Source organism: Arvicanthis niloticus, chromosome 11, assembly GCF_011762505.2.
Source record: "Arvicanthis niloticus isolate mArvNil1 chromosome 11, mArvNil1.pat.X, whole genome shotgun sequence".
Classification (NCBI taxonomy): Eukaryota; Metazoa; Chordata; class Mammalia; order Rodentia; family Muridae; genus Arvicanthis; species Arvicanthis niloticus.
The window spans coordinates 34,873,633-34,891,726 of record NC_047668.1 but is presented as its reverse complement, the minus strand read 5'-3'; the positions used below and the strand labels follow the sequence as shown (position 1 = coordinate 34,891,726).

The 18,094-nt window shown below is 38.4% G+C and overlaps 1 protein-coding gene across 8 annotated transcripts; it reads right to left on the bottom strand.

Moving 5' to 3' along the window:
- Positions 1-2,213: 2,213 nt before the first annotated feature.
- On the bottom strand, positions 2,214-16,689 carry Cbll1 (Cbl proto-oncogene like 1). 8 transcript variants are annotated; one of them, XM_076942019.1, is made up of 6 exons: positions 16,470-16,689; positions 11,093-11,260; positions 8,402-8,499; positions 8,007-8,090; positions 7,115-7,188; positions 2,214-5,654 (listed from the first exon to the last, which is right to left on the bottom strand). In XM_076942019.1, exons 1-6 carry the CDS (start codon positions 16,513-16,515, stop codon positions 4,619-4,621), a joined length of 1,506 nt encoding a protein of 501 aa, XP_076798134.1. In that variant the 5' UTR covers positions 16,516-16,689; the 3' UTR covers positions 2,214-4,618. The 8 variants fall into 8 exon arrangements, with proteins under 8 accessions (XP_076798134.1, XP_076798135.1, XP_076798136.1 ...); XM_076942020.1 differs by having other exon boundaries at positions 8,402-8,502; positions 11,102-11,260; XM_076942021.1 differs by having other exon boundaries at positions 11,102-11,260.
- Between the last annotated feature and the right edge of the window lie 1,405 nt (positions 16,690-18,094).

Genomic DNA, 18,094 nt, shown 5'->3' with positions numbered 1-18,094 from the left:
AATGTGAAGGACTAGCTTACCCTGTCTTGGCAGAGATTAGAAGTGTCCCTTTTTGAACAGTGTACTGTCTGTAGATGATATAAGCAATTTCTGTCTAGTGGCTACCTTGCTACAATAAGCAACCTCGCCTGAGGGCGAAGATGCTTGATTGTTCTTTAAAGGGGAATGGGGAAGCTGTCAGGAGCAGACATGCCTCATGGTCAAAAGATCCTTAATAATGAAATAACATTAAATGTCACATTCTGTGGGTTTCTGATGTTTTTGAAGACTATCTAAATAAAGTATCTCTGAACATTAAATCTTAACTACTCTTAGCCATTTCTACTTGAACAAACTGAAAACACTTTATTATAATTAAATCAGAATCTAATATAACCATGAGTTTGTTATCTGGCCCTTACCTTGTGTTACTTAATCATCTTAAACAGTTTGTAAAGCAACTATTAGAAAGACTGAGTCAAAGCCTTGTATTCTTAAATAAGTTGCATAGGCACAATGCCTAAGAGTAACAATATTAATTTAAAATTTTTGTATCAATTTATAGATTTATACCAACAAAAACCTTAATTCTATATAAATATATAATTCCTATGCCAATTTAAGAAATTATAACTTTAATTGTGTATCAATTACAAAGATTTTATCAATGTAAGATTATGGCTACACAATGTTTTGTTCAAGAATAAAATTTAGTAATCTCATCTATTTTCTCCTTGTTCAAATTTATAACCATTTCCAAATTATCCCTTAAAATACCAACTCATCTATAATTTGTAAAATAATCATTACCAGACACCCAAACCCAGGGAACTGGGCTGACAACTCTCCATAGCTTCTTCTTGTTAAATAGGGGTGATAAAAAATTCTCTAAGGGGCTAGGAACATTCAAAAAACTGGTTAGACTTTCTTCCTCTGAAGCATGGCAAATACTTTTCCTCCTGTGTCTCCTAGCCTACCAGAGGGAACCTAAAAGTCCCACCTCTTCCACTCAGCCACTGGGCACTGGCATCTCTATTGATCAATCAAGAACCAATTGGGGAACAGAACCTTCAACATTCACCTGCAGACTCCCAATCAAAACATCAGAAGTACCCCCTATTTAGCTGTTGAGTCATAATTATAGCTAGACGTTAACTAATCATCTGGAGATGTTGACCACCATAATGGGGGGGGGGGAATCTTAACTTTTATCCATTTTTTTTTTCTGATTTAAAAAATATTGAGGTTTTGGAAGTAAAAGGGGGCATGCTTTTAAATATGAAAGGCAAATTTGAGATAATTTTTAAGGCAATATAAAAGAATATAATCTTAAATGTAGTAAGATGGACAGTGCCTACTATTTAGGAAGATTGCCTCTCCCATAGGAAGATCCTGCCCACATGTGAGACCTCAACTGTGCATGTTTTACAATTCTGTCATTCTGATGTCTGAAAACAGGTGAGATAGTGAGACTTGAAAACTTTAAGCATTAAGTGAGAGAAAATGAGATTTTAAAAACTAAGTCTGATTTTATCAGGGGTGCTTCAGAACTGTTACCTGGCTTGTCCAGCATTCCTCTCTAAGCTCGGTATATCCAGCACTGCTTTATGAGATTGTGCAACTATTATTATAAGTACATTTTGCTTGCTTCCTAGGTCAGATTTTAACAAATTATAAACTAGTGAATAGAAATAAACTTATTTCAACCAGAATAGAGTATTTTCGAGTATAAAACTTCCTTTAATATCAATCTGATACATTTGATGGCTAATCTGAGAAACATTTTTGTTTCAGGTATTTGCAATTTTCATGTACTTTCAATATTAAATTATCTGAGACAGAGATGTAGGTCTTTTCTAAAACCTGTATGACACTCTTTAAGCAGTCCTGTGCGCCTCTCACAGTAAACAGCCACTATTTAAGAACAGCAAAAACAATCCAATCTTTTCTATTTATATTTCCATTATATCTGACTAGTATTTACACTGTTTTGAAAAAGTAGCTTTTACAGGACAAAATGAGTATAGCTCTTTACCGTCTTAAAAATGGATCTTCCTCCAAATAATGATAAAGTATTCACAAACTCTGAACTATGCCAAAAATATACATGAGTCGATGTTTTGGTTATAAGCATTTAAAAGGTGAATCTAATTTTACTGGGAAATCATGGGAAGTTCTGCAATCTTCCAAATATGTCATCATTAGGTTTAAAAACTCATCTAGGCAAAACAGTATTTATGCTTCCATTTTATTGTTTTTAAGAATTAAACTGCCACCTCAGTAGTCTTAAGAGCAATTAATGAAACATACATACATTTAGACTTATGTCCATCATAGATAGCTTCCAAGGCTTCCCTGAAATGTGCTGGGATTCACATCTTTTTCCATAAGAACAGAAACACTTAATAATAATCTTGTTATCTGTCTACCCACCCACCCTCATTCAAACAATTAACTGATGAATTCAAGTCTAACACTTAAAATTCTAATACAAAACATTCATCTCACCTGCCTCCCAGCATGTTTATCAACCGAACTGAAATTATTTTTTAAAGCCTACAAGAATTCTCATAATGTGGGATTTTTTTTTTTCATGATATTGATTTTTTTTTTTTTTTTTTTTGGTCCAAAATATAGGCTAAGTGGTTTCTTACCACACCCAACCCCAGTAAATCTCAGTATAAGAGCTTCTCATAAACAGCTAAAAAGCTCTTACATGAATCTGGCTATTTTCTAATTACATGAAACAAAGAGTAATTTGGATTTTTAACAGTAATATTTTAATAGCTCCTAAACAGGGGCATGAAAAAGAATCAAGTTTGCACCAGTCCAAGTACCTACAGTAATGATAGAAACACTCACCACATGTCACACTATTCCACTTCCATGCGTCTAATAACAAGAGTTTCTCACTAGAAATAGCGCATGAGCAAACCAGATTCTCAAAATGCTACATGTGGAAAAGTTACTTGCTTAAAAAAAAAAAAATGTGTTAATTATTTTTGGCCAGTCAAGGATGAATGGCCATTTATATTATTTCTTCTGAAAGTTCAGAAATGATTTTGCATCTGATCATCCAACATAAAAATGTTTTCCTGTACCTGACAGAATAAAATGGTGAGTTAGCAATCAGTATACCCCTTGTCAAAAACCAATGTTCTAAATTTATATACTACAAACTATCTAATAAATGTTATCACTACACACCATGTTTATATTATGCACCATTTTAAAGGGGAAGAAAAGCTTCACAAGAGTTTAGTCAATTCAAAGGATACATAATAATATCCTAAGAATGCTGACTTATACATAGGAAATATGTATAAACTGAGTGGTCATCTCCAATGGACTGTAACAAGCCCCTATAATGCAAACACTGACTCTAAAGGCACCTTACACGGCACTGAAATTCACAATCTAATCATTATTTTCTTCTGTCCAATTCAAAATTATCTGGTTGTCTTTACTATTGATTTTACGATAAAATGTTCCAATTTTAGACTGTTTTGCTAAGAAAAGAAGAAATGATAGTTTTAAATTTTCAACTTAGAGGGAAAACTCACCATAGCCACAAAACCTGAGTAAATGCTAGCTTGTGATTACAAGGAACACCGTTTGCTAATACATTAGTCAGATTCCTCCACAGCATCCAAACTGCAATTTATAATCCCATAAATAAGAACACACTATGCACTAAAGTACAGAATCAAACTACTATGAGAAAATGCAGATTTAAATAAAGCCTAACCAGCCCCAAATATGTAGGTTAAGACAGTGAGCAGAGAACACATTTCATCCAAATAACACCATTTAAACAGTCCTATAAAGTAATATAACTTAAGATCTTTAAGTGTGACAAATTATGTGACTCTAAGCACTCAGGAAAAACATCAATGAAAACAGCACTCCTCAGCAGCTTAGAGCCTGTAAAGCAGGTCATTTTCCAAATTATAGAATACCTTGAGACATGTCAGTCAACTACAGTTATAGAAATTGTCATGTATTTTGGAGCTTCTGAGGTTATCCAAACATGAAAAGGCATCCAAGTGAAATGCACTATACAATTATACCTTGAAATTTCAGTGCCTAAAATGTGAAATAATTCCCTACCATTTAACAGTCTGCCTGGTAACGATTTAGTAGATTTTTACTTCTAGGATTTTATTTTAACTTTGGAAAATTAGTGGTAAAATATGGGTTAAAAAAATGATATGGCTGCACTTAAATTCACATAAAAATAGCATTTTTACAACCATTTTGAAATTTAATTCTTTTACACAGGTTAACAAAATGCATCACAAGAAAAACTAAACATTGGGTTTAATAAAAGCAGTATTTCTCAAAGTGGAACAGTGAAATTTTTTTTCAAATTTTTTTTATAAATGGTCACTTTTGGGAAAATTTATCACACCAACGTAACAGTTGTTAAGATATAGTTGTGCTCAACCAAGCCACTTATCTGCACTACAGAATAGTACTTGAAAGCAATCCTAAAGTCAGATTAAAACCATTTTAAGAGACAAGACTTTGTGTTTTATAGCTACCTCAAAAGAGGTAGTTTTCCTTCCACAGTCAAAGCTTAATTGACTAATTTAATCTTTTTTTTCCCTTGTTTTATCTTCAGTTCAAAACACTATGATCACTGGTAATACGGTCTATATCTTGTTTGATCTGGATGATGTGGTCCAGGTAGTGGGGTTTGAGAAGGCGGGCCCTGCATTCGTGGAGGAGGTGGCGGCCCTCTTGGTGCAGGCCATATACCGGGACTCATTCCTCCTGGTTGTGTAAATGGAGGGCTTAGAGTTCCTTGATCTTCAGTAAACTGGGGTAAAGAGTTAGGATTGTAATGGTGAGGAGGGGGTGCAGTTACAGGTGGACCACCATGCTGAGGTGGAGGGGGTCCTGGTGGAGGATGATTCATATAAGGTGGCATCTGGGCAATAATATGTCCAGGGGGAGGGGTTATTGGTGGTGGAGCAGAGGTCATTGGTGGAGGTGGAGCTTGGCTATATACCAAGTGAGGAGTACCTGCAGCCTGGGGAGGATGTGGCATTGGATGGCTTATTGGTGGTGGAGGAGGTGGGGGTGGTGCATAATGCTGCTGTGGAGGCATAATATGATGAGGATGAGATACCACTGGCTGACCCTGGTATTCAGGATGATGATGAGCAGGTGCTGGGGCAGGAGGTGGTGGTTCTCTAGCACCTGAACTTGAGTCATCCTGAATAGGGACAGTTATTAAATTGCTGTGTTTTCTTGTTGAAATACGAAAGGTTTCCTGACTGACCGACCGAGGTGGAGGTGGAGCCATGGACAATTCTGCTGGAGGAGCACGAATATCCTCGTGTGGCTGATTATAGTGCTCATGTGGCACATGCTGCAGAGGAGGTGGTGGCATCATGATGTGCTGCTTTGGAGGAATATGGCTCATATGATGCTTGTCTGGTGGCATTATGAAACGATCGGGAATTTCAGTTGGTGGTGGGGCAATAGGAGGATGAACATTCTCAAGTGAAGCACGGGTAACAGGCTTTCCAGCTCTCATATGGCGATGGTTGATATGAGCTTGTAAGTCCCTCTGAGACAGGTATGTTCTTTTGCAACCTTGAACAATGCTACACATGAAGAGAGACCCTCGTGTGCACTGTTCAATCCGCTGCACAGGATCACTACACCTAAACAGAAAGAAAACATTGATTTACTAAAACCAAAACATAAAGCATCACATTTAACTTAAGCTTTACTTTAAAATACTATAAGATACTCGCAAAATTGACATTGAGTACTGAACTACTTATAGTGAACTTCTAATCTTCTTTATTTGTACCAGACACTAATCATCAACGTCTCTAACAACTTGAGAACATTTTTACCTCAACTGTACCACCAAATAGAATGTCTTAAGAGACCTTCTATTTCCCAAGACTTACAGTTCATTTTCTCTAACTATAGTATGACTTACATATGGGAATGACAAAGCAAAGGATCTCTCATTTATAACCACAGAATTCAAAATTCAGTTGTCTCTTTTCCTTACTGTAGGAGCTAGGGTACGGCTAATTTGTGGCCATTTTGCACATTTCTTGCTTTTCAGCTATCTAATTCACTACACACTCAGAAACATTTCTGTGTTAAATAGGATAAGGTCTTTTCTTTTGGATAATGCCTAAAAGCAGTAGTATATACTATTTAAATTAATTCTGGTTGGTAACTTTATTTCCTGCACTTGGTTTGACAATTAAGACATGTTTCTCTCTAGATAGCTAAAGACTACGCTAGTGAAGTGCATACTAGAACACATTTAGTTACCTGAAAACTAAATTGCACTTTTAAATAGAAATATTGGAACCTCTAGGGGGTGGAGATATGGCTTAGCAGTTAAGGGCACTGAATGCTCTTCCAGAGGACTGGGGTTCAAATACCAACATCCACATGGAAGCTCACAACTATCTGTAACTCCAAGATCTGACACACACACACAGACAGATATGCAGGCAGAAACACTTATGCACATAAAACAAAGGTAAGTAAATTTTAAAAAAATGTAACAGAGAAAATCTTTTAATGTTCACTAATGCATTATATTTTAGCTATCTTAATGGGACAATCATATATATTATGTAATTTTAAAGCTAATGCACAACACTGGGCTGGGAAATAGGCATTAGAGAAATACCTCAACAAACACTATAATGTATACTTCCAAATTTCATATTCTTCTAAAGTATAACTCTATAGACATATGTTAAAATCCCTTAAACATAGTATGTAATCCGTAATCTGTAACTTTAAAAAACTAAAGAAATATGCCAAAAAAATCAGTTGTCATTGGGTCACTAACAAATCATCCCTTTTTCCCCTAGCAATGCCCATATCCTATACCATAGAGGGGAAATCTTTTCTTACAGTTGTTCATAGTTTCCTTAGCAACCAGCAGTACTCCTTGGAGCTACTCTAATAGACTTGACAATGGCTAGCTCCATCTTCCAGACAAGGGAAAAACTAACTCCAGGTTCACAGAGAGTGGCTCAGCCAGCACATTTGCATCCTTGTCTACTCCCATTACACTAAAACCTTTAACCCATCTTGCTGATAAACCACTACTATTAGACAATCTAAGATAATCATATCTTACCCTGGACACATCTTATCTCCTTTTTTTTCATGTAAAATAGCACAGTCATAGCAAAAGACATGCTTGCATGGAATCTGTAGGCAAAAATATCATAGTTAAGCATCCTAGAACAACTTAGAACATTTCAATGCTAACTGTCAGTACAGTGCTCTACAGACAGAAGGCACACAGGAGTTAAATGAATACTTATTAAGACTATATACCAGAAGCAGCTAAGAGCTATCGAGCTATCGAGCTATCGAGCTATCGAGCTATCTATCTATCTATCTATCTATCTATCTATCTATCTATCTACTGTCTGTCTGTCGTAATCTATCTGGTTTTTCAAGGCAGGGTTTCTCTGCATAGCCTTGGTTGTCTTAGAACAATTCACTTACCTCTGCCTCCTTAGTGCTGAGATTAAATGAGGCATTAAAGTGGGTGGCATGTGCCACCACTACCCAGCAATAAGTTTTAATCACAAGTTTTTGAAAACTTTGTCTCTTTTTCTAATAAATACATGTACATCTGCTAACACTTTGCTTTTTATTTCTGGAGACAGGATCTCATGTTCAGCTCAGCTTGCCTTACACTCTGATGTACCTGATGCAGCCCTTGATCCTATGATCCTTCTGCCTCAACTTCCAGAGTGCTGGGATTAGAAGACAATCCCTCCTTGCCTGGAACCTGCTTCTATTTTCAGATATGTGAACCTATCAATGTCAAAATAGTCCCTGCAAGTAAAAAGCTCCTGAGAAAGAATTCAAAATGTGTTTCATTTTATCGTGATTCTCCTGAATCTATTCTAAAAGAGTAAGAATAAATATATTAAGTTCATGGTATTATTAAACTTAGCTTTTTTGGACATATTATGTTACAAAATTAGTTATAAAAAAATCTTAGCTGTACTTACCATTCTCCCATACACTTTAATAGGTAATCCACATTTGTCACAGAAATGAACTGGTGTATCATCCTTTTCACCTAAGATGTTTATCTGTTGAGATCATAATTAAAATTTTCTCTTTAGTCAATTTTGAAAATTCTACTTATCAATTCACACAGTGAAATGGATAGAATTTCCTAAGTTGTTACTACAACAGAAGTAAAAATCAATTAGTATAATTCCATTTGCTTGCTTTCCATCTTAAACAGCGGTTAATGATTTTATATGTTTTACCAAAAATTACTTCAAATCATTTTTGAAGAGGTAGAAACAAGCAAGTGGAATTATGTATGCTACAAGTCATAGATATACTAAAAATCTGTACCAGTACTTAATGCCTAATTTTTCATTTTTAGTTATACCTTAAAATCCCAAAAAAGATGTCCTGGAAATCTTCGCTGATTCCCAAAGAGTTCGCCCCCTTTACAGTCATACCGCTGTTCTTCGTTATAATCAAATCCTTCTAAGAGAAAAAAAGTTACATTACATTTTCTAACTTAAAATTTCATTTTAAAAAGTACATTTCCATGACAAAATTGATCTATTTACTAAAAAATATCTCTGATGACTCTCAGAGATATAAAACCATGAAAATCAAAATTCTTAAAACTACTCTAAAACAAGAAAAAAACAAAAAACAGAAAACCCCCATCTAGATTAAATTCATGGTTTTATAAAACTTCCTTAGCTTTTTTGTATATAAAACTAGTTATAAAAAAAAAAATCAAAACATGTATTTCAGAATCCTACCTCTACAATACCAAGCCTTAATTGTACTTACCATTTTCCCACAGGTAATATACAATCCATATTTGTCACAGAAATTAACTGGCATATCTTTTTTTAAACTGGAGTTTAAAATGCTGGCTGGAAGTAGTCTTCATGATCATCGAGTCCATCTCTAGTACTTTACAAATGACAACATACAGTGGGCACAGCAGCCACCATAAGCCGAGTGTGTGCCAGAGCCAAGAACAGACCTATTTACTAACTCCATAGACCATCTCTAGTATAAAAACCTCACTAATTATCACCATAATGTTTACTGAACAAATTTTAAAGATATGCATTCACCATTTATTCTAAACTACCTACAAATTATAAGAATAGAATTTAGGAGTAAGGCAGATCTTCCAGAACTTGAATGTATGTTAAACAGCAAGATTTCTATTCTGGAAGAAAAAAAAACAAATTTCTCAATATTTGTGGTAAGCAAGACTTCACTTTAAAAAACAATACATATGTTCTACAGCATGGGCAAACAAACTGTTGCTATAAAAGGCCACAGTACAAATCTTAGACTTTCTTGGTCATATAAATCTAGTCAAGTCTGCCACAGTAGTGGGAAAACAGCCACAGGCAATACTCAACTGAACAGTAACTTTATCTTTTTAAAGCAACCAAAATTGGCCTGTAGACCAGCTTGCTGACTTCTAACAGATGGAAAGACAGGAAATGGTTTTTATATTCATAAAACTAGGAAAAGCCTTTTAAAGAATTACGAAAACACGAAAGAGCAAGCTCTAGTTAACTGGCTATCTAGAATGTTCAAATTCTTTACAGTAATATTTTATATACAGAAGATAAATGAACTACACAAACATTTAACAAAGCCAATATTATAAAGAATTCAAAATTAAGAGAAAAGCACCAATCAAAACAGATCCTAGAACTGAGACGAGCTGGCTAGTACTAGGAAAAGGAATCCAACCACACATTTAAGCACCAGCCTGTGACCACAGCACTTAGAAGGCTGAAGCAGCAAGACTTCTGACCTTCAAGGACAGAATAGTTACAGAGGTTCTGCCTCAAAAAAATGTTAGGTTAAAAACCAACACACCCTTTCTGAAGAGTAATTTAACAAGATCTGATCAACTCTGAAGTGTACAAATCAAGCCTTTAAAAACAATCACTCATTTGTTGTGTTATTTGTTATGTACATGATATGGAGGGGAGGGTTTGCACAGTGGCGGTCAGAAGACATCTTATGGAGGTCAGTTCTCTCCTTCCTCTTTTAAATGGTTCTAGGGATGACACTTGGGTCACCAGGCTTATGTGGCAATTACTCTCACCCATTTAAATAATCTGACCATCTCCCAAGTCAAATTTCAATATTTACATTACAACATAATTACAGCAAAACAAGAATCTACAAGAAAGTTAAATAAATTGTAGGGTATCTATAGACTAAATACCTAGGACTATTCACTTGTTTGAGATAGAGTCTGACCTCAAACAATCCTCCTGTCTCAGCTTCCTAAGTGCTAGGATTTCAGCCATGTGCCATCTCACCTGGATAAACCTTTTTTCTTTTTCTTTTCTTTCTTACTTCCTTTTTTGTTGTTGTTTTTGTTGTTTCTAAACAAGATTTTCTTGTGTAGCCCTGGCTATAGTGGAACTTGCCCTATAAACCAGGCTGGCCTTGAACTAAGAGATCCACCTGCCTCTGTCTCTGTCTCTGTAGTGCAGGGATTAAAAGCATTCACCACCACCACCCAGATTACTTGAAAGATTTTAAGAGACATTAACATCAGCTCTGAAAAACAAACTTTACTTTTAATGTCACGCTCTCTGCAATATTGATTAGAGTCTTTAAAAGGGGGGCAAGGGAGCTTCCAAAGGGATAGAAAATAAAGAGTATGTAAGGTTAAATTTTTTTTCCCCAAGACGCGGGAAACGGGAGAGCGGAACTTGAACGCGCGCGCACCAAGAGATGGTGCGCCCTCTGCGGGCGGGTGCCTTAAGGGCCGAGCCACCGGCGGTTTGCTAAGGTTAAAATTTTAAAGTAGGTTTAAATAAATAAAATCAGATGGATTATTTGATACACTCAGATAAACAACAGAGCTCTTTTTTAAATTTTACTTTTATTTATTTTATGTGCAATGCTATTTTGTTGCTTTGTCTGCAGGTATGTGAGCTGCAGTTGTGAGCTGTCATATGGGTGCTGGGAACTGAACCTGGGTCCTTTGGAGGAATATTCAGTGCTCTTAACCTCCAAGCCATCTATCTCTTCAACCTGACAACTCTTAAACATTTCAGTTTAAACAAGTTACCTTCATCACCTTGTGGGGCCTTTGCAGGCATCCTGCTAATAGTCCTTTGAGTTCGAGGTGCAGGTTTAACTTTGTTGGCTTGTTTGGAGATCAGTTTTATAGGAATTCTTCTGCGAACATCAAGACCACCCAAGGATCCAGAACTATTAGTGCCTTGTAACTCATTGTCTATATGAATAGGAATAAAAAGAAACTGTAATTGTTTTTACTTTTCTGTTTGAAAATTGTTCTACAACAAGTATAAAGATAAAATCAACATCATCAAACAATAAACTGAAGATCTTGGTTCTGATTTTAAATACTAGACTGATAAGTTTAACTGCTAATATTCTTTATTTGGGGTAAACCTTTAAAGTAATGCTTTTGGTTAAGCTTCTTTTTGGACAGGGAACCCTTTCAGAAGCTGACAAAAATTACAGAACCTTCATCTCTTTCTGAAAAATGAACAATAAAAACTTCCATACAATTCCATAGTAGTTTACAAAAAGATAAACAACAACAACAACAACAAAACCCTCATACAGATTGTAAAGATTTTTAAAAATAAAGGAGAAAAACAAAATTGTGTTAACATATGTGTCTAATTATCAAACATGTGAAGTAGCCATGGAGTAACCTTAGTAGTATTTACATAACAAATTGAAAATGCAACACTAACTCTGAAATATACTTGAAAATAAAGTTTTAATGTATTATGTTTAGGGGGAACTGCTGTGGAGCCACCGTGTGTATATGGAGGTCAGAAACAATCTGTGGGAGCTGGCTCTCCCCTCCGACCACCTGAGCCCTAGATGTTGACTTCAGGGCCTCAGCAGGTAGCAGTATCTTTATCTGTTAAGCCATCTTACTGGCTTATGTGGTGGCTTTAAAGATATAATTATTCCCTTAAGCATAACATTTTTCCTAGAAAGTATCAGCAGATACAAAAATATATCGCTTAATAGAACACAGTGCATTGTTTGTACTGAGCATCTCTAGAGACATCGGCAACAGATATCTTCAGGTAACAGTCAGCACTGCAATGGAAAACTGTTAGACCTGGGTCTTAAAAAACAGACACTTTCTAGTCTTTAAAAAAGAACATCATCATCTTATCAGCTATAGAAAAAAAAGGAATTCTTGTCCATGAATAAGAAGAACATTATTTCACAGGACTGAATCATATCAAACTTTATTTTTCAACTACATAAAAATATGTAACACAAAGTATTCAACTTTACCTTAGGACAAAAAGGGAAATGCTTAAAGATAGAAAATGCAAACATAATCTTAAAAATTGTAATGTCTGAAACACAAGTTTAGGAATAGAGTTCCTGCAAGAATTACTATCAGAACTGATAGCCAAACTGTCCATATTAAATTCAGCAAAACTAGAATGTGAAAGTATTCTGCTAGTACTAATGACTTCCACAACTATAAGCAAAGCCAATCAACTAAATTCATACCCATTTGCCCTTTCTATGAACACAATAAAATGAAATTTAAAATGAGTCTCAATGATTAAACATCTTCTTTTTACTTTCTACTCTTATAACAGTTAACTCCTCTCAAAATCTTTCATGGAAAGATTAGATGAATAGCTATAATCTTGAATTATAATAAACCCAACTTGATCAATCTTCAAGACTACACTAAAATGGAATGTCTTTCATGTATTTCAGCAGTCTCCACTGCATTTGCTCATTTATACAGAAGTACCTACATAGATCTATAACAGATAACTTTTTCCCCTTGCACAAAAAGCATCCCCAACTTTCCAAAGAACTGAAATAGCTAATGTATTGCCCTTCAGGATTCCTAGTGTGTTAGCTCTGTGAATGAAAACACACTTTACCTGCACAACGTTTCAACCAGCTCACATAACCCAGTTCTCCATTATTTAAACAGTAGCCTGGCCCTTTCAGGAGCCTGTTTCTAAAGCTACTGTTTGCCTCACAGATTTCAAGTGACAAAATTCTGAAGTTTGTTTATGTGGGGCTACCATACATAGAAACAAAACAACAAAAATACACAAAGCATGTAAAAAAATATCTGGATATTACATAAGAGATAAAAAGAATTGACCATTTAAAGTAAATAGACCTTTAACAGTAGTAACACTTTATTATATAGTTTTTAAAACAACACATTAATATTTTATCTTGAATAAAAAGAGTCAAGGAACCTAAGCCAGGGAGCTTCAGAGTTAGTATCTGTCTAAGGTACTGAAGATCCTGGGTTCAGGTGCCCAGCATCCATCTCCTCAAAAAGAATGAAGCAGTATTTTGCAAAATTTAGATTACTTTTACCTAAGCACTAATTATCTCATACAATGACCAAAGAATGAATCAGTGTTTGTAGGGTCTTTATTGGCCTGGGTACCTCTGTGATATAGGAATATGGGGACATGGCTGGCCTGGGAGTAGCTGCAGGGGCATCAGCTTTTTTGCTGCTTTTCTCCACCCCAGAGGGCCCTCAGCTCACTGCTGACACTTCTGCAATCCAGAAAAACACTAAATAAAGCAGTATGGGTTTGCCATTTAGAAAAAAATTCTGAAATATTCTTTCTGGCAAAATTCTACTTCAATATTCCCATTTATAAGACCCCCTGATCCTCTGACATTAAAATCATTTTGAGATGTCTACTCAAGTCAGAAAATTGTCAATTAACTAGCCAACTGCCATTTCATGATCTGCCAAAGGCTCTGTGATTCAAATTTGTATTTATTAATTTTGTGAAAGTTTGAGTCTTTGGCTTAATTTGATTTTTTTTTCTTCTCAAAATATGCAGCAACTAAAACACTAGGCGACACTGCATCATAGCTGATTTAAAATCTAGAAAGGCTAACATTAAACCAAAAGGAGAGCTGTCATGGAAACTCATTTTTTTTTAACTTACCTAGCTCAGTAGTGATTATTTTCATGCTACAATGTTTTTTAATTCCCTAAGATAATTCTTTTACACATGTAGTATCAAGATACTCTACTGGGAAACTCGGCTTTTTCTCATTTCTCTCACATACTTCCACAAATCAACCCATTTTGCAGCTGCTGGATTCTCCACCAAAATACTTGTGGCAATTGCCTACTCTCTGTGTCCCTCCCACTATCCCCTACAGTGTTGCTGGGGACCTGTGCTAACAAGTAACCAGGTAAGTTGTTCTACCACTAAACTTCGATTAAACTAAACTGAGTCTCTCTCTGTGGTACTGAAATCACCACATAGATTATTTACTCCTGTTCTTCCTCTCCTAAACCATTCTCCATAGAAGAGTCAGAATTATTTTTTAAAATATTATACTCCTACTTTTTTTGTTCAGTTGCTTCGTAGCCACTCAAACTCTTTATCATGATTTTCAAAGACCTGTAAAGGTATCTTGTGTTTTCCTTCTCAACTTAGGGCTAACTAGGCTATGGACATTTGATTTTCTCTATATCTCCCTACCATTCCAAAAACACCTTTCCATAGCACTCTCTGAAACGTCCCACTCCACAAGCACCTGTTTCTTAAAGTACTCACCACAATCTGTAAGCAGCTTAAAAAAAAAAAAAAAAAAAAAAAAAAACCCACATGCCTCCTTTGACAGAATGTAAACTCTAAGTCAAGAACGTAGTTCTATTGTTTACCATTCCATCATTCTATCTCCAAGCCTACAAGTATCTGCATGCAATTATATAACTAAATAGTGTTTGAAGACTTCGAGCATCTCACTCAATTTTTAAAGAAAATGCCTTTCCTCCTGCTTGGAGATAGAACTGTCTGAAGCACTCAAAGCCAAGTGCTAAAACTAAAACCAAGAAAACGAAGCCAGCAGAAACGAGGTTTGAAGCCACCCGTAGTATACGATGAAAATATCTTGATCTTAAAAACTCCGTGTATGTCCACACAAAAGATGCGAAAGGACCACGGCCGAAGGGCGGGGCATGCTTTGAGTTCAGGTAGAAAAGATGCTCCGCTTATAACTTCGAAAACTATATCCGACTCTCTTCTCTAACCACTCGTCTGCAAAAAGCCAACAAGACAATAACCACAGGAGGTGATAACTGCAGCAGCCGCCCGAAGCTGAGAGGCAGCAGGAAGTCTCCAACCCACTCTTGCCCGGAGTCCGGACGCTTCTCCAATTCCGAGAGTGGGAAACACCCGCCTATTTCCCCACCACAAAGTGAAAAGGCAACCGGAATGAGAAAAACAAGAACAAAAACAAACCAAAACTGGGATCCCCCTTTCCAACAAGCCTGCGCAGCGGAAGGTCCCAAAACGAGCTCAGCGGCACCAAAGAAGCGGTGCTGCCGGTCTCGAGGATGGAGGCACCGCTCCGAAGGGTAGGCCGGGAGGCAGCAGGCCCAGTCCGGGACCGGGTCTGAGCTTGCTTCCTCTCCGCCACGTCCCGGCGCAGTGGGGCGACCGTGGCCCCTTGTGTCTGCTGGGCAGCCAGTCCTACACGGGCCACGGGGGCAAGAAACTAAGACCCCCACTGCCTCCGCCTCCTTACCAGTGTGATCCATGATTCGGCTCGCAGGGCACAGTGGGAGCGGAAGTGAGTCGCTCCGGAGTCGCAGCAAGCGCGTGCGCCCTACCTTCCGGAGCGCAGAGGCGGAAGTGCGCCGGGACTGCTCTCACGGGCTTCCCTCCCTAGCCGCACCACCCGACTCCGATGAGGGAGTCAGACATAGCCAGGACTGAAGTAGGGAGAGCAGGGACACGAGGGCTTTAGTGTAGAGACTGCTAATTCTCTCCAGAGGCAGCCCTCAGCTGTAGGAAGGATACCTATCGCAGTGAAAAATCAGTAGGAACCAGAGGGAAGCGCGGCAGGCAGGTAAGCTGCCGCCCGCCCCCCTGCGGCGCGGAGCCTTCTGGGATTTGTAGTCCGCCCAGAGCGCAGTCTCAGCCGTTGGGCTGGTCCCACCCCGGCAGGCGGAGTAACGGTTTGGAGTTCCCCCCAGCAGCCCACCCCCATCCGCCGCCGGGTGTAGAGAAGTGTAAACACGCGCGCTTCGCTGGTGCCCGAGGGATGCTGACTTAAGCGTCGGGAGGGAGGCAAGGTCCTCATTGTATAATCACGCTTTGTCCTGACGAGCCCCAACGCCCACTTGACACGCGCCTGTGCCCCGGCTCCTACCGTAGTTTCTCAACTGAAACGCGTGTTACAATGCTGACTAGCCCCTCGCTCTAGAGAACAACCAACACCAGGCGCCTCGAATCCCTGCTAAAGCTGGAGGGAGTACCAGGAGGTCCCGGTCCAACGAGGATGCAAAGCAGTTGTGTGCAGAGGGGATGAAGGAGGGAGGATAGGGACCGATGGAGTCGGAGGGAGAGCGTTAGAGCTTGGCCAGAAGGAAGAGATGAGAAAGGGCAGGCCCCGACTGAGGAAAAGAGAGTAACCACAACAGGCGGTACCTAGTTCCAGTTCTTGGTCCCTGGGGTCTGTGGTTGCTGCTTTCATCTTGCTCAGCCCAAACAAAAGAAAGTGTCAACGGCGATTGCTGAAGACCTTCAGAGCACCCCCCACCTCGATTTGGCTCATAATAGGTCTTCTGCCTTCTCCAGCCCTTCACTCTTGAAGCTCTCAGATGAGTAGAAAGGAGCACAATTAGTGGAAAACATCAGCCTAGGAGTCAAGGGATTTGGGCTCTATGGTCGTCCCTTGGTGACGACATCGTTACCTTGGGTTGTTCACGCTTTCAGTGCCAGAGTTCCTAGATCAATAAAACATTATTATATTGGCCTCTTTTAAAAATGTTTTCACAGTACTCAATTCTGAATAAAATATGTGTAGCAATGTATTCTGTGCGTTGCACAGTAACAACTGTGACTAACACTGCAGGGATCATAGTGTAAGTGTACCATGTTATTTAGTGATTGTCTTAATTGTGGTCTTTTCAAAGATTCCCACTCATTTCGGCTTTACAAACAAGATTGTAGGCACACTCAACTAAGGACATTTCTAAGTCGAGGTCCTTTTGGTTGTTGTTAAAATGTAAGTTTCTGTATGGCTGGGTGTTTTTCATAATTTTTCAGTTGCTGGGATTACTGGGGTGGGGTTTAGGTACTGAAGCTTGACCTTTCTCTGATACGATGCGCTGGGGTATTTAACAGCCGTCTGGGACAAAAGAAACTGGGACAAATGGCTAGCTGTGGTGCCTGTTAGCACACCAGCACAGGTGCTGGCCTCCAGGAGGCTTCCTCAGCATCACAATATCACCAGGACCTGTGGCTCTTCTCAGCCCTGTGGACCCCACCGTGTCCCCTAAACTTCAGCTCGTGGGCTTCCCTCCCTCCCAGCGTCTCTTTTCTATATAACCCTGCCATTTGGCTCTCCTCCAATCCCTTCTCTCCCATTCCCTCCCCCCCCTACCCTTCTCTCCCCCTCCTCTCCCCTTTCTCCTCCCTCTCTCCCCTCCCTACCTCCCCACCCCTTCTCATTTTCCTCTCTTGTCCCTATTTCCTCTCATAGCCAGGTCCAAACCTCTGGCCACGTTTGGTCTACTACTTTCTCTTCCTGCTCAGGGCTCTTCCAGAGGCACCTGGCTATACTCTCCCTTATATCTACAACAAAAACCTTACCCTTAACAATACCTTGGAGAGGTCATGCCTTCACTTTATAATCTGGTGCTGAAGGCCTCACTTTATACAACAATGTAGACAGCCTAAGAGGTAGTTTTTACCCAGAAACTGCTCTTTATCCACCACCGCCTATCAAACTTAAGATTGATTTAAGGCCAGGCAGTGGTGGCACTTGGGAGGCAGAGGCAGGCAGATTTCTGAGTTCGAGGGCAGCCTGGACTACAGAGTTAGTTCCAGGACAGCCAGACCTATACAGAGAAACCCTGTCTCGGAAAAAAAAAAAAAAAAAAAAAAAAGATTGATTTAAAAAAATAGGTTAATACTAATAATGACTATTAATACTAGGGAAGTAGGATTTAAAAGAACTCTTAAATTGTATTTACAGACTTTTACAGTTTTGTCAGTATTTTATGGTAGATTGTTAGAAAATTTTACTGGGGTACCCTGAAGGCTGAGAC